Source organism: Coffea eugenioides, chromosome 9, assembly GCF_003713205.1.
Source record: "Coffea eugenioides isolate CCC68of chromosome 9, Ceug_1.0, whole genome shotgun sequence".
NCBI classification, from domain to species: Eukaryota; Viridiplantae; Streptophyta; class Magnoliopsida; order Gentianales; family Rubiaceae; genus Coffea; species Coffea eugenioides.
The window spans coordinates 8,504,919-8,520,878 of record NC_040043.1 but is presented as its reverse complement, the minus strand read 5'-3'; the positions used below and the strand labels follow the sequence as shown (position 1 = coordinate 8,520,878).

The window sequence follows — 15,960 nt, the reverse complement described above, 5'->3', positions numbered from 1 at the left end:
TAATAGCCCAATAAGCTTTATGTTCAATCTCTACAGGTAAGTGACAAGCTTTTCCATAGACTAAACGATACGGCGACATCCCTAAAGGAGTCTTAAATGCCGTTCGGTAAGCCCATAGTGTGTCATCTAGCTTTGTAGCCCAATCCTTGCGTGATTTATTCACAGTTTTTTCCAAAATGAGCTTTATCTCACGATTAGCTAGCTCCGCTTGTCCATTGGCTTGAGGATGGTACGGGAGTGATGTCTTGTGCCTACAGCCATATTTAAACAATAAGGAATCCAGTTGTTTGTTACAAAAATGTTTTCCTTCATCACTTATTATGGCCTTAGGTATACCAAATCTACAAAAAATATTCTTTTTAAGGAATCGGAGTACAACCTTAGAGTCATTAGTAGGTGAAGCGATTGCTTCTACCCATTTAGAAACATAATCCACTGCTACTAAGATGTACTTATTATTAAAAGAGCTTGGAAATGGTCCCATAAAGTCTATACCCCATATATCAAATAATTCAACTTCTAAGAAGGTAGTTAGGGGCATTTCATTCTTTCGAGATATATTTCCAGTTCTTTGGCATGCATCACAACTTTTAACATATTCCCGAACATCTCGATACATAGTTGGCCAATAAAATCCTGATTGCCATACCTTTGCCACAGTTTTTGAGGTGCTAAAATGTCCACCTGTTTCAAGGTTATGACAATGATATAAAATATTATGTACCTCGTTTTCGGGAATACATCTACGTACCATACCATCGGCACAATGTTTATACAGCAATGGTTCCTCCCAAAAGTAACTTTTGACATCATGTAAGAATTTCTTCTTTTGATGGTAATTAAATCCCCTTGGAATCTCTCCACTTACCAAAAAATTAGCAATATCAGCATACCATGGAGAATTGATAATTGCTAGGACAAACTCATCCGGGAAATTCTCTTGAATAGGAACTTGATCCTTGACTGGAATATATTCTAGGCGTGATAGATGATCCGCTACTAGATTCTCCGTTCCCTTTTTGTCTTTTATCTCCACATCAAATTCCTGCAATAAAAGAATCCACCGAATTAGTCTTGGTTTTGCATCTTTTTTATGTAACAAATATTTAAGAGCCGCATGGTCCATATATATAATAACTTTAGATCCTACTAAATAAGATCTAAATTTATCCAAAGCAAATATCACTGCCAATAGCTCTTTTTCTGTAGTTGCATAATTGAGTTGTGCCTCATTTAGCAACTTGCTAGCATAGTAAATGACGTGCAACCGTCCTTCCTTCTTTTGTCCCAAAACTGCTCCAACCGCATAATCACTTGCATCACACATCAATTCAAATGGTAGTGACCAATCGGGCGAAGTTATAATTGGGGCCGTAATCAATTCCTTCTTCAACCTTTCAAATGCAACCAAACAATTGTCATCAAATTGAAAAGGGGTATCTTTACATAATAAGTCACATAATGGCTTTACTATTTTAGAAAAATCTTTAATAAAACGTCTATAAAAGCCAGCATGTCCTAAAAAACTCCTTATCCCCTTGACATTGCTTGGGGGTGGCAATTTTTCGATAACTTCTATTTTGGCTTGATCCACCTCAATTCCCTTGGAGGAAATCCTGTGTCCTAAGACAATTCCTTCTTTTACCATAAAATGGCATTTCTCCCAATTCAGCACAAGATTTGTTTCCTCGCATCTCTGCAAAATCAATTCCAAATTATGAAGACAATGGTCAAAAGATGAACCATACACAGAAAAATCATCCATAAATATCTCCATAATTTTCTCAATATAATCAGAAAAAATAGCCATCATGCATCGTTGAAAAGTTGCAGGAGCATTGCATAAACCAAATGGCATTCTTCTAAAGGCAAAAGTGCCATAAGGACATGTAAATGTGGTCTTCTCTTGATCCTCTGGAGCTATAGCTATTTGATTATATCCTGAAAAACCATCAAGAAAACAGTAAAATTCATATCCAGCTATTCGCTCCAATAATTGATCAAGAAATGGTAGGGGAAAATGATCTTTTCTTGTTACCGTATTTAACTTACGATAATCAATACACACTCTCCACCCTACCACAAGTCTAGATGGAATTAATTCATCATTTTTACCCACGATTGTAGTCATTCCACCTTTCTTTGGTACCACATGAATTGGACTAATCCAAACACTATCGGAGATAGGAAAAACTATACCTGCGTCAAGCCATTTAAGAATTTCATTTCTTACCACCTCTTTCATGTTTGGATTGAGTCTTCTTTGTGTTTCCACCACTGGTTTGCAACCGTCCTCCAATAAAATTCGATGCATGCATATAGAAGGACTTATACCTTTAATGTCTGAAATTGTCCATCCAATTGCCTTCTTACGCCTTCTTAGAACTCTTAACAACTTTGCACACTGTTCATCATCAAGGTCAGCACTAACAATTACAGGTAAAGTTTTATTTTCTCCAAGAAATTCATACCTTAGATGAGTCGGAAGTGGCTTGAGCTCTAACTTTGGAGGTTCAATTTCTGAAGGTTGTGAAAACCCTTTTCCTTGGCCAAGACTTTCATACAAATTACCCCTTTTATAAGGTGCTTGAAAATCCAAGTACTTGGCCAATTCTTCAATTTCTTCACAAACATCTTCTTGCTTACCTAAACTCATTAAACAATACTCAAGAGGATCTAAGTCAAAGTTGACTTGACTCATCTCTTGGGTTAGTTTATCAATTGTGCCAATAGAATAAGCATGATCGGTAAAAGAAGGGTATTTTTCCATTTCATTCAAATTAAATTCTACCTCTTCTTCACCTACTTGAAACTTAAGCTTGCCATTTTTAACATCAATAATAGTACCTGCAGTAGCTAAAAATGGTCTACCTAGAATAATTGGCATAGATATATCTTCTTCCATATCTAATACCACAAAATCCACTGGAATGATAAATTTTTGAACTTTTATCAATACATTCTCCAACACTCCCAATGGATATCTAATAGACCGATCCGCTAGTTGCAAAGTAATATTAGTGCGTTTAAGCTCATGCAAACCCAATTGTCTAGCCACCGTTAAAGGTATTAATGATACACTAGCACCAAGATCACACAATGCCTTAGAAAAATCAACTTTACCTATGGTGCAAGGTATAGAAAAACTCCCCGGATCCTTCAACTTCGGTGGTAGCTTGTTTTGAATAATTGCACTACATTCCTCCGTTAATGCTATTGTTTCACAGTCTTCCAACTTTCTTTTTCTAGTCATGATTTCCTTGAGAAATTTCGCATAAGACGGAATCTGCAGAATAGCATCAGCAAAAGGAATGTTAATGTGCAATTGTTTGAAAAGTTTAACAAATTTTTCAAAATCTTTATCAAACTTATTTTGCTTTAATCTTTGTGGAAATGGAACCGCAGGAGGTATTGGAATGGTAGCGGAAGATGATGGTTGATTTTCTCTTGATTTCTCCCGGCTATTTTCTTCCACTATCGCCTCTTGGTTCCTCTGCTTTTCTTCTTGTTTTTCATTCTCATCTTTCTCAACTTCCATCATTGGAGGATCTTCTAATTGCTTACCACTACGAAGAGTAATGGCTTTGACATGCTCCTTAGGATTTACCTCCGTTTTGCTAGGTAATTCTCCTTGATTACGATTATTCAAAGAACTAGCAATTTGACCAATTTGGACCTCTACATTCCTGTACATTGTAGTGAGTTGGTCCAATCTTCCTTCTACTCGCTCAAATCTGTCTGAAGTAACTTTTGCGAGTTTTTCCACTGCCATTTCCCAACCAGATTTAGTTTCAGCTTGTTGTTGCCTTGATTGAAATCCCGGTGGATTGGCTGGCCTTGGTTGATTCCCTTGATCCTTCCATCCAAAGTTTGGATGATTTCTCCATCCCGGATTGTAAGTATTCGAGTAGGGGTTATTTTGAGCATTACGATTGTAATTATTGACGAATTGTACCTGCTCAGAATCAACACATTCATTAGTATCATGTTCACCTCCACATATAGAACAACATGCTGCATGTGCATTAGATGAACTTGGACTAACTCCACCTTGTCTATTTAGCAACTTCATCACATTATTCATTTGAGCACTCAGCATATTGAGAGTGTCCATTTCTATCATACCTGCGTGACGTCTTGTATTACCTCTCTCATTGGCCCATTGGTAGTTATTTGCTGCCATTTCTTCTATCAAATTATGAGCTTCTTGGGGTGATTTACCCATTAAAGCTCCACCTGCAGCTGCATCAATCATAGTTTTAGTAGAAAAAACTAAACCATTATAGAAGGTTTGTATGATTAACCACTCCGGCAGTCCATGATGTGGACATTTCCGAAGCAAATCTCTAAACCTTTCCCATGCCTCATATAATGATTCACCTTCCATTTGGGTAAAACTAGTGATATCCATTCTTAGCTTAGCAGTCTTACCTGGTGGAAAATACTTATTTAAGAATGCTCTTGATAAATCATCCCATCCGGTGAAAGTATTAGGAGCATGAGAGTGTAGCCAAAGTTTGGCCTTATCTCTCAATGAAAATGGGAACAATCTTAGCCTTATAGCATCATCACTAACTCCATTCATTTTAATTGTATCACAAATTTTCAAGAATGTAGCTAAGTGTGTATTAGGATCTTCTACTGCATTACCTCCAAATTGAGATTGTTGAACCATTTGGATAAGTGATGGTTTAATCTCAAAATTGTTAGCATTTATCGAAGGCCTTGCTATGCTTGTTTGAGATCCTTGTGTTCCCGGTAGAGCAAAATCTCGTAGAACTCGCCTATTTGCTTCGTTTTCGGCCATTTCTTCTTCAAACGGTAGTTCTATCAAAATTTCCTCTATTGGTTGCCAAATCTCTTGTTCCTCTTGCTGTTGTGTGTGCCTCCTTTGTCTACGTAGTGTCCTCTCAATTTCTGGATCGAAGGGTGCGACTTCTCGAGACTCCCGGTGCATACACTACAAACAGAAATAAGGAATATTATGCAACTTCAATGGTCAAAAACTGATTACAATAAAAGATTAAATATAGTCAGCTCAACTAATAAAAATAAATCTGTCTAAATTAATAGAGTTGGTTAGGCTCTAATATTGCCGCTCCCCGGCAGCGGCGCCAAAAACTTGACGGGATTTTTATATATCAATGCAAGTTTAATTCCGATTTTACACCCGTTGGACTGCAAGTATACAGGTCGCAATTGTAGTACAAGATGTGTATCGGGTCGATCCCACGAGGAGCTATTAAAACAATTATTAGACACTAATTTACTCTATTATTTAGACTCACAATAAATTTGAGCAGAAAAATTCAGAATTTAATTCAACTACAAAAATTCTTAACTAGATAAATGCAATTTCACGAAAGGAATAGAATTCACTAAATATTAAGATCTAGGGATGTAGATTCCACTTATGACTCAAAAGATCTAAAATGAATTAATTCAACACTTGTTATTGCTCTTGTTTAACCAAGGATTCATTTCCAGAAATACCAAAATCACATTCTCATGATAATAATGGGTTAAAACAGATTAGTTTTTCCTAATCTCTTGGTAAATACTAAATCTGTTCTTATTCACACATGAAATGCAGATTTCATCCACTTGAATGTATTTCTATTCTCATGAATATACAACTCAAGTTCTACTTGTGTCATTCCATTATTTTTACCATTTCTTAATGAATAAAAACAACTATAAACCTGTTATTGGTGATCAAACAACAACAAGTAATCAAGCATACACAAGTAGATAAGTTAATACAAGATATAACAAGTATAAATCACAATCACTTCATATCACTTGGCCATAAGCTTCATCTACTCCCTAGATAAAGGAAATTAGCTACTCATGAATGATGAAACACTCATAATTTCATTAATGCAAATCATCATGAATTTACAAATACAAAAAGAGTAAAGAAAGTCTTAGCCAAGATATGGTGAAGCCTTCCAAAAATCTCCTTGTCTTGAATTTAGATGATTACAAGATGAAACCTCAATTGTCCCTTTGCAAGTACCTAGCTAGAGAGAATATGTTTTTCTGTAAGAAACTAAGCTACGTATGGCTCTCCTTGACCTCTCTCAATGTCTTGGCATAAAAACTACTCAAAGGCTCTATTTTTCCAAGTCAAATTCTAACCTTTGATTCCCAAATCTGCACTTTGTTAGCATAGTCAAAAACCAATATTTTTGACTTGAAAATAAGCCATCTTTATTGCCCTTTTGTCTTCTGAGGCATGTGCACCGAATTCTCTTGCAGATTGTAGCTGGAAAGTAGTTTGAATATAAGAGAATTGACTGAGCAAATTGCAGAATTACGGCCAGAAAACGCGCCTACACAAAACGCGGTTACAAGTCACGTTTTGTGTACTCGCGTATTCACTTTGGCCTTACTTCATCTGCGATTTTCTCTATCATAAAGGCCGAACTGGCTTTTGTGCAAAACACCAAAGTTGTAGCCCTTTGAGTTAGCTTTCCAATGCTATAAAAATCATCCAAATCGGAGTTGTGCAGCCTGAGATATGGTCGAAATACTCTCACCTGGTCAAACCTCTGTTTCCAGTTTCGACCACAGAGTGCAGCTTCTGTATTCCGACTTTTTGTCCATGAAATGGGCAGAATTGGATTTCGATGTCTTCATACGAATTGTAGGTCTCTTTCTTAGCTTTAAAATGGTATAAAGATCACCTTAATCCGATAAGTGTAGCTCCAGATATGATCAAAATACTGAAGAGTGTTAAAACTGATTTGTATTGCATTTCCTCACTTGAACGTTTTTCACTTCATTCTTCTTGTTACCACTTGAATTCATCACCAACTTTCTATTTTTCATCTCTTTTGACATCCTTTGGTGATTGAATCATCATTCCTGCATAAAAATGAAGTTTTTATCATTAAAATCACTAAAAATGCAATATTATCCACTTTTACCAACAATATATAATTTTACCAAAAATCTCTTTATTTTATTTATAAAACTAGATAATCAACTCAAAATTAACTAATAAAATGCACTTAAAAATACGTAAAATAAACTCTTATGATAAAGTCATACATACCAGAACACACTTGTGTGATGGACAGCAAGAATCGAGAGGCCACCTCTGATTGGATGGCAAAGAAACTTGTTGCTGTGATGAGAGATCATCCAGACATTTCCAGAAAGGAGATTGAAGCTGAGATGCTAAAATATGGTGTTCATCCTAGCAAACAACAAGTATACAGGGCAAGAGAAAAGGCCAGGGAAGAAATTGAGGGTACACATGCAGCTTCATATAGTAAGATACCAAAATATGCTGTTCTTCTAAGGCAGAGCAATCCTGGTAGCTTATGCAAAGTTCATTATGACAGACCCAATTTACTTGTCGAACCAAGATTCTTGAGATTGTTTATAAGTTTCAAAGGTCAGAAAGATGGTTTCTTAACTAGTTGTAGACCTTTTATTGGTTTTGATGGTTGTCACTTGAAAGGCAATTTTGGTGGAGTATTACTCACTGCTGTGGCATTGGATGCAAATAACTCAATTTTTCCTATTGCATTTGCTGTGGCTGAATCTGAAAACAAAGAAACCTGGAGCTGGTTCTTCTACTTTTTCCAGGAATTCTTTGGACCATTTCATAACAGTGTTCCTTTAACATTCATGAGTGATAGACAAAAGGTATAGACCTTGTTTACTTTACTATCATGGCAAATGTCTCATTCTATATGTCCAGCTATGCCTATTATTTGAATGGTTTTAACTCAATTGCTGTAGGGATTGAATCTTGCTTATGAGGAGCAAATTCCATTAGCTACTGGAAGGCATTGTTGCAGACATATTTGCAGCAACTTTAGGCTTCAATTTCCTGGAGTATTACTGAACAGTTTGTTCTGGAAAGCTGCTAAGAGCTATGATGCATTAGGCTTCAATGAAGCAATGGCCTCCATTAAAGACATGAATGTAGAAGCATGGAGATACTTATCAAAGATTCCACCTGCATCTTGGGCTAGGCACGCATACTCAACTGAGATAAAGTGTGACCATGTCACAAACAATTTTACTGAATCTTTCAATGCATGGGTGGGAGATTTAAGAGCTAAACCAATACTGACTCTTGCTGATGGTTTAAGAAAAAAGCTCATGAAAAAGCTGCATAAAAGATATCACAAGGCCTGCACATGGAGCTCTAACATCACTCCAAAAATCACTAAAAAGCTGAAGGAAATTGTTGGACTGTCTAGGAGATGCTCACTGCAAATGGCAAGTGAGGAGATATTTGAAGTTGGTGATGTGGACAGAGAATACATTGTCAATTTGACCCAAAAGACGTGTGATTGTGGTGCTTTTCAACTGTCAGGACTACCTTGCAAGCATGCTGCACTAGGCATTATATATAGAAGACAAAAAGTAGAGGCTTACTGTGATGGTTGCTTCTCAACAGAAATGTGGATTAAGGCATATAGTGGCATAATTCACCCAATTCCTCATGAGAAACGATGGCCTCCATTACCTGATGTCACTCCAGCAATTGTCCTACCACCACCCCTGAGGAGAACTCCAGGTAGACCAAGAGTGAATAGAAGGCGAGGACCTGATGAACCAGCTTCATCTCAGACAAAGAGGTCTACTACTCTGAGATGTAAGAACTGCAATGCATTTGGCCATAATAAGAGAACATGCCAAAGAGCACCTGTGAGAGGAAATAACTCTACCTCGCAAACAAATCAGCAGGTTCATAACTGATTTCTAATATTGATCATGTTACTTTGTTCACCATACTTAAGATTATGACATACAACTTAATGTACAGATTCCTAAGAGAAGAGCAAGGCCTGGCAGGGGAATTGCAAACACAGGCTTGTCAGGAGCTGTTCTCTGGGTAAACGTTACTTCATTATATGTTTAGTGAGTGCTGAAACTGTTTACTATCAAATTAACAACTGTTAACTATATTATGAGAAGATTTTCCTAATGCAGGATCACATAGAGGGTAGTGTGCCTGTTGTGATTTCCAGTCAAAGCAGCAATCCAAGTCCATCAACTGAACCTGGTGCAGCTAATATTCAAGCTGATGTACAGGCAACTATGGATGCTGCTAAGAGAAAGGTACATCCAGTTGCTTTTTGGTCATTTTTTTTCATTTCTGAGTTGCTCACCCTATGCACTTGTCCTACATCATTTCAGAGAGGAAGGCCCTCAAAGAAAGATGGAACATTTGCTGTAACTAACATCAGGAGGAGAACTTCATTTGCAGCTTCACAACCAATTCCATTAATGCCAATTGCTGGCGTCAATTCTACCAAAAATTCCCACTTACAAACTTCAGTGAGCACCAATACATCAGCTAATCATGAGTCGCACAATCTCAGCAGCAGCTATATAGCTTGAGGTTTTAAATAGTTAGGCCTCCCTTGTCATATATTGTTGCTAAGAGAATACTGATGTTCTTTTGAATCTGTTTACGATTGGAGATACTTTTGTCATTATTACTTTTGCTGAAACTTTGCTGAAATGCTTGGTGCAACTTTTGGTTTTGTATACCATCTATGGACTTAGTACCTATACATGGTCTTTTGCTTGACATTTGAATTCCAAGCAGTAGTGTAAATTCATTAAAGACATACATTTTGTATCTTTGAAGTAAAGTGCAATATGCAGGGATTCTACAGGTTCTGCAATTTTTGTATGCACAGATTGTATGGTGTTGTCTTATTAAGATCATAATAGACAATGTCTTGCATGCACATATGAATAAACTGAAAGTGACAATTTGAATAAACTGATTTCATTAAACTGACTTCACAATTTGAATAAACATATAAATTGCTAAAAATACAAGGTTAAGTAGCATTAGCTTTGTCACTATGGAGTATTGTTCTTCAACTCTACCAATCTGGACTTGTTCTTCCCTTTGCATTGATGAATGTCTGCGTTCTCTTTGGCTGCTCACCTCTTCCTCTTCTAGACCTTCATACCATTCAAAGAATCTGCAATTTGTGCAGCAAAAGTACAGCTTGTGTGGATTCCGTTCACTCTCAGAAATTTTAATGGTTGCCTTGCGATTGCATCGACAATATCTATTTCTAATTGTAAATGATGTAGGTGAATTCCAGAATTCACCTCTGTTGCTTGAACTGGCCATTTGCGTGTGTGTTTGTTGCTGCTGCAATTCAAGATGGAACACCAAGCACTTCAGTTGCATCCAACACCAAGCATTTTAGTTGCATCTCACAGATTAACATTTGCCTGTTGTTGTTTGTTGCATCTGTGGCTGCTGCATTTTACTCTGATAAATAGCCTTCGGAGTTGGCCGTTGCATGTAGACGTTAGAACTGGCTGCCAGAAAGAGCCGTTGCATTGCATTTGTTCACTACTCCTCATTGTAAGCTTCTCTGTTGATTGGTCTCACTTACACCCCCTCAAGTTTCATTCTTCTTAAATTCCCTCATTTTTCTTCACATTGCATTAGCTCTCTAACCCAAGATAATGAGGGCATTTGTGGAATACACTTGTTTCTCTCTCCAGCTACTAATTTTTTATTGTTTGTATTTTGAAATTGGGTCTATTTTGGCATCCCCTATTTAGTTTTAGGGGAGGTTTGTGGAATTTCAGAAACCACAGGGGAGGGGAGTGAAACTGTCAGAAACCTCAGGGGAGGTTTCTGAAATTATCCCTAGTAGTTAAATAAAGGGTTAAATACCAAAAACCCCCTTGTGATTTGACTAATGTTCACTTTACCTCCCTATGGTTTGGAAACCTATAATTTAACTTCCTGTCGTTTCAACTAAAGTGAAAGTCTAACAGAAAACATCTACAATAACGGTATTTCTATCAGACTTTCACTTTAAGTGAAACGACAATGAGTTAAATTGTAGGTTTCCAAACCATAGGGAGGTAAAGTGCACATTTCGCAAACCACAGGAGGGTTTTTGATATTTTACCCATTCTCAAATGCACGAAACATTCTTCCAAGGGTTTGACTTATAGAGGGGCAATTTTGATATTTTATTTTCAGAAGTTAGTTTAGATGTTTTCCGTCAGACTTTTACTTTAGTTGAAACGACGGGGAGTCAAATTGTAGGTTCCCAAACCATAGGGAGGTAAAGTGAACATTAGTCAAACCATAGGGGGGTTTTTGGTATTTAACCCTTCAATAAATGATCTGATTCATATTTATTTTTAGCCCTGAAAAGGTAGAATCTAACCTAAACAATATTCTTTTTTTTTTACCAAAAAGTGGAATTTGATCTTTTTATATATAAAAATGACTATATATAAGTTACGTGGTGATTTCATGCTAAAAAGTAATCGAAAACTTAGTTTGGAATCAAGTTTTATCGATTTTTTTGGTCAAATGTTCCACTTTTTTATTAACTAAATAAAATAAAGATACCAAGATTTTGAGGAGGGGCCGAACCTGACCTCAAGAGCTCTTGAAATTATTGACTAACTTTATAAGGGATGTAAAATTAATATTTTAGAAATGAAGAAAAAATTATTTAACAAAATGTGAGAAACGTTTTGAACGATTTTCCTATTAAATAACTATAAGTACGTACTATACTTTTCCAACTAGTAATAGAAATTTTGTTACACATGAAGATTGACTCCTCTTCAAAGAAAAGTGAAGTGACACCGGGATACATGTTTTTCTTTGTAGACATGTCCAATGAATGTCTCGGTTCCTTCTAAGAAGAAAACCGAAGATATTTTACTCAAGTGCTATGTCTCTTAAATATCATTGTCAGGAAGAAGACATTTACTGATGTTCTGATGTTGAATGCTGAAATGTGTAACAAGCAAACCTTTTTTTATTTTTGCACAACCAATATAAGATGCAAGTAAAAGTGTCCTAGAAAATGATTTTGATAGTCCCTGATAGGGTAAAAGACAATTTCCTAATTAATTCAATCGATTGTGTATCAAGTGTATGTAAAAGTCACTCACCCTCCTTACATAGTAGTCCCTTGATCACCTTCATTGATTGGGAAAAACTGGAATTTTGTAATCGACTCACAATAACTTCCAAAGCTTGAGTCCCTATGAGTCACAAAAGAGGGTTTTAGCTCCCTGCAAATTCTTAAAGTTTTCTTTCGGCGGCTTATAAGTTTTAGGAATTAATTCAAGCTAATTAGTTTGAGTTATTTCTTCCTAACCTGTTTTGTTGTCGACATTAATTTCCTTCTTATCATCACTTAATTCCTTGTCCTTTTTTAATGCTTTAGCTTGCATAATGATCAGTTAATCAATTATTAAATTACTTTTGTTATCAGTTTTCAATAAAATGATTTTGTGCCGAGAAGGCGTCGATTTAGTAGTTAAGGTTGATACTTCAAAGTTTAGAAGTTCAGGATTCTAATCCCACTATCTCGTCTTTACTTTTTAAATCTCACTCTAAGATGATTATGTAGTTGTTTAAACTTGCTAAAATGTGCATCTAAGAGGAATTAACACTAGACGTTCCCATTCTTGTTTTTTCTCCCCCATATGAAACTTGTGCCTAAAACTTACCAAATTTAAAACTTATGAACTGAATATATTGAAGCTGAAAAATATGGGATGTCACACTTGATAAACGTTTTTCAAATGTCAAACAAGAACATAAAAATTCACCAATCTAGGAACCCCAGGCTCCCTTTGCATGGGCCTCCTTCTTTGTGGTAGAAACTACTCATGGAGTGGAGGACTCTACGTCAAATGAAAAAAACAAAGTAAAATGTCACCCAAAGTACATTTTGTAGAAATGTTTAATAAATGTCTTATTTCTTTCAAAGAAAAGTCCAATGCCTTCTAAGAAGAAAAAACTGATGATATTTTCCTCAAATCCAATGTCTCTTGAGTATTATTTTGTTGTTTGGATGAGTTTTTATTTACAAATTTTTTTATTACATCAAAAACAACTTTTTAATCACATTTTTATCTTATATATTATATTTATATTTCACGTATATCACATTATCAAAAGTAGGACATTGTCATTCTAAGATTTTCTATTCAAATAATCTCCTATCCTAACAGACTAGATATTTTAGTAAAATTCCAATGCCAAATGTTGACATGTGTCCATGGACAAAACTTTTGTTATTTTAAACGAACCAATAATGAAATGTTGGAAAAAGTATGCCAGGTAGTATGGTTGTTTCAATTATGCTAGGTGGTGTAGTAGAACAATTTAATGTAGACATACCTCATTTGCTTTTGTGTTAGTTTCACTCATGCTTCTATTCTATATCTTTAATGAACTAAATGGGAAACAAACAACTTCCTAATCAATTCACTGGATTCTGTACAGAAAAAATCTGAAATGTGGCATTTTGTAACGATCAGGGGTTTTGGGTTGTCGCAATAGTAACAGTAAAGTGCAATTGAAGAAAGCGGAGATAGTAGTGTGTTTTGAAATTGGACGTTGGAGATTAAATATAAGACACTAATTTTCATGTGTCAAATGATTATTGTGCTTTCAAGAATTGTAAATTTCAAATGTAATTATCACACTTTGAAACTAGGGACTATGAATTGAGCTTAATTATTATATATATACCTCGCACTTGTCAAGTTTTTTTGTGAAGATTCTTTCAAGAATTGTGCAGAGCATGTGATAAATAAAATTCTACCCACAATTTCTGGCAAAAACAACAAAGAATCCCTCGACGGATTATTATTATTATTTTTTTCCTTTTCATTCTTGACTTACACCACTTCTTTTAGCCATTGTTGTGACTTCTCAACATTTTAATTCTCGCCAATTTTGCTTCCAATTGAAGTTGATCATTTTACCTACAAAAATAAAGAGATTTTGCAAGCAAAATACCAAAATCACAACAAATTCATCTATCAACTCAATGTGCAAGTTAGAGACAAAAATTGGACAACTTATACCATTTAATCTTACAAATTGACTCAAAAACACTGTGAAACACATTCAAAAATATCACAAATTTAGCCCTTAGCAATTTCAAAATCTTTTATTAATCCAAATATGGATATTGGGCAATGAACGGACAAATAAGATAGCTAAAAGGGCAATTTTGAAATAAAATATGCTCTGTCTACTCAAGTGAATCTTTTACTCTTATTTTGCTCTTAGTTACTGAACATGTTACATTGATTTAGGGGAGGTCAGTGAAATTTTCAGAAGTTGCAAAAGTGAAAATTTTCTAAAATTATTCAAAGAGAAAATTTGAATTCAATGCATGTGCATAAAACCCCCACTGAGTGCACTGCCATAACTTATTATTCAGCCCTGATGGAAACTTGGCTACTCTTAGCCTTTGCAGGGATTGTTGCATTGGCTTTTCTCTCGAAACTATCCACTCACAAACGCCTAAAGTTAAATCATCCACCAGGACCAAAACCATGGCCTATTATTGGCAACCTGAACCTCCTCGGTTCAATCCCACGTCAATCCTTACACTTGTTGTCCCAGAAATATGGAGCAATCATGCAACTAAAATTTGGTTCCAGCCCTGTTGCAGTAGCTTCATCCCCTGAAATGGCAAAAGAATTCTTGCAAACACATGACGTCAACTTCGCCTCTCGGCCTGCAACTGCTGCTGGCAAATATACTAGCTACAACTGCTCCGACATGACATGGGCACCTTATGGTCCATTCTGGCGACAAGCTCGTAAACTTTATCTAACCCAAATATTTAATCCAACGCGACTTGACTTCTTCGAGAACATACGTATTGAAGAAAGGCGTGCTTTCATTTCTCGTTTGTATGCTCTATCTGGAAAGCCAGTAGTTATGAGAGATCATCTAATGCGTCTTACCCTCTCCAGTGCATGCCAAATGGTTTTGAGTAACAAGTACTTTGCCCAATCTGAAGGGGATGGATCTCTAGTTACCTTTGAAGAGTTCCAAGAGATGATAGATACATGGTTTTGGCTGGGTGGCGTGTTCAATATCGGGGATTGGATACCGTGGCTCGACAGATTTGATCTCCAAGGTTACATAAAGCAAATGAAAGAACTTTACAAGAAATTTGATAGATTCCATAACCATGTGCTTGATGATCACCAGGCCAGGAGGAAAACGGAGAAAGATTTTATCCCCAAGGACATGGTAGACATTCTATTGCAATATGCTGAAGATCCTGATCTCCAGGTCAAACTCACCAGAGATCAGATAAAAGGGCTAATTCAGGTGCTATTTCTTCTCGTGGTTTAATGAAATTTCTAGATCTCTTTACCTCTTTAACTTACCGAATCTCGAAGCTAGCAGTTTTGCTTAGGATAATGCGCCATTAAAGATAACTGTCTTCTTTCTTCTGATTCAGTCTGTTGTAAAGCATGATACTTCACCAATTCAGGATCAGGGCAGGACTAACTTTACCAATATTTGATCATGTCCAGGACTTACTAGCTGGTGGTACAGATACCTCAGCTACCACGGTAGAATGGGCAATGAATGAACTTCTCAAACATCCACGTCTCATTCGAAAGGCAACTGAAGAGCTTGATAGAGTGATAGGGAGAGATAAGTGGGTGGAAGAAGCTGATTTCTCAAAACTGCCTTTTCTAGAGGCGATCATAAAGGAAACTTTTAGGTTACATCCGCTGGCAACACTGCTTGCACCCCATTATGCCATTGAGGATTGCACTGTAGCTGGTTATCACATTGCTAAAGGAACAACGGTGTTTATAAACACATGGAGTATCGGGAGGAACTCAAAGTATTGGGATTCTCCCGAAGAATTCATTCCACAGAGGTTTTTGGAGAAGGATATTGACATGAAGGGACAAAATTTTGCGCTATTGCCATTTGGCTCAGGTCGAAGGAGGTGACCAGGCTATAACCTTGGAATCAAGCTTGTTCGATCAACGTTGGCCAACTTGTTGCATGGATTCAACTGGAAATTGCCTCATGGCATGAAACCGGAAGAAATTTGCATGGAAGAACTCTATGGACTCACAACTCATCCAGGGATTTCACTTGCTATGATCCCAGATCCACGTTTGCCTGTCAATCTCTATTAG

The 15,960-nt window shown here is 36.4% G+C and overlaps 1 protein-coding gene, 1 non-coding gene and 1 pseudogene across 2 annotated transcripts; all 3 read left to right on the top strand.

Moving 5' to 3' along the window:
• The first annotated feature begins 4,313 nt into the window (after positions 1 to 4,313).
• LOC113748524 lies at positions 4,314 to 4,420 on the top strand. The gene has a single exon (XR_003464378.1). It is a non-coding gene; the product is annotated as a small nucleolar RNA R71 (small nucleolar RNA).
• Positions 4,421 to 7,077: 2,657 nt separating this feature from the next.
• LOC113782136 lies at positions 7,078 to 10,278 on the top strand. The gene is made up of 6 exons (XM_027328046.1): positions 7,078 to 7,659; positions 7,756 to 8,673; positions 8,792 to 8,860; positions 8,959 to 9,087; positions 9,166 to 9,306; positions 10,084 to 10,278. Exons 1-6 carry the CDS (start codon positions 7,078 to 7,080, stop codon positions 10,276 to 10,278), a joined length of 2,034 nt encoding a protein of 677 aa, XP_027183847.1.
• A 3,949-nt stretch (positions 10,279 to 14,227) lies between these two features.
• Positions 14,228 to 15,960, top strand: LOC113781918 (annotated as a pseudogene).

Excerpts from the sequence above, each read along its gene's own strand:
- LOC113782136 (XM_027328046.1), top strand. The coding sequence starts at position 7,078 with ATGGACAGCAAGAATCGAGAGGCCACCTCTGATTGGATGGCAAAGAAA. Across the intron at positions 8,674-8,791 it reads GAACATGCCAAAGAGCACCT|ATTCCTAAGAGAAGAGCAAG; the intron begins GTGAGAGGAAAT and ends CTTAATGTACAG. Across the intron at positions 9,307-10,083 it reads ATTCCCACTTACAAACTTCA|GTGAATTCCAGAATTCACCT; the intron begins GTGAGCACCAAT and ends TAAATGATGTAG.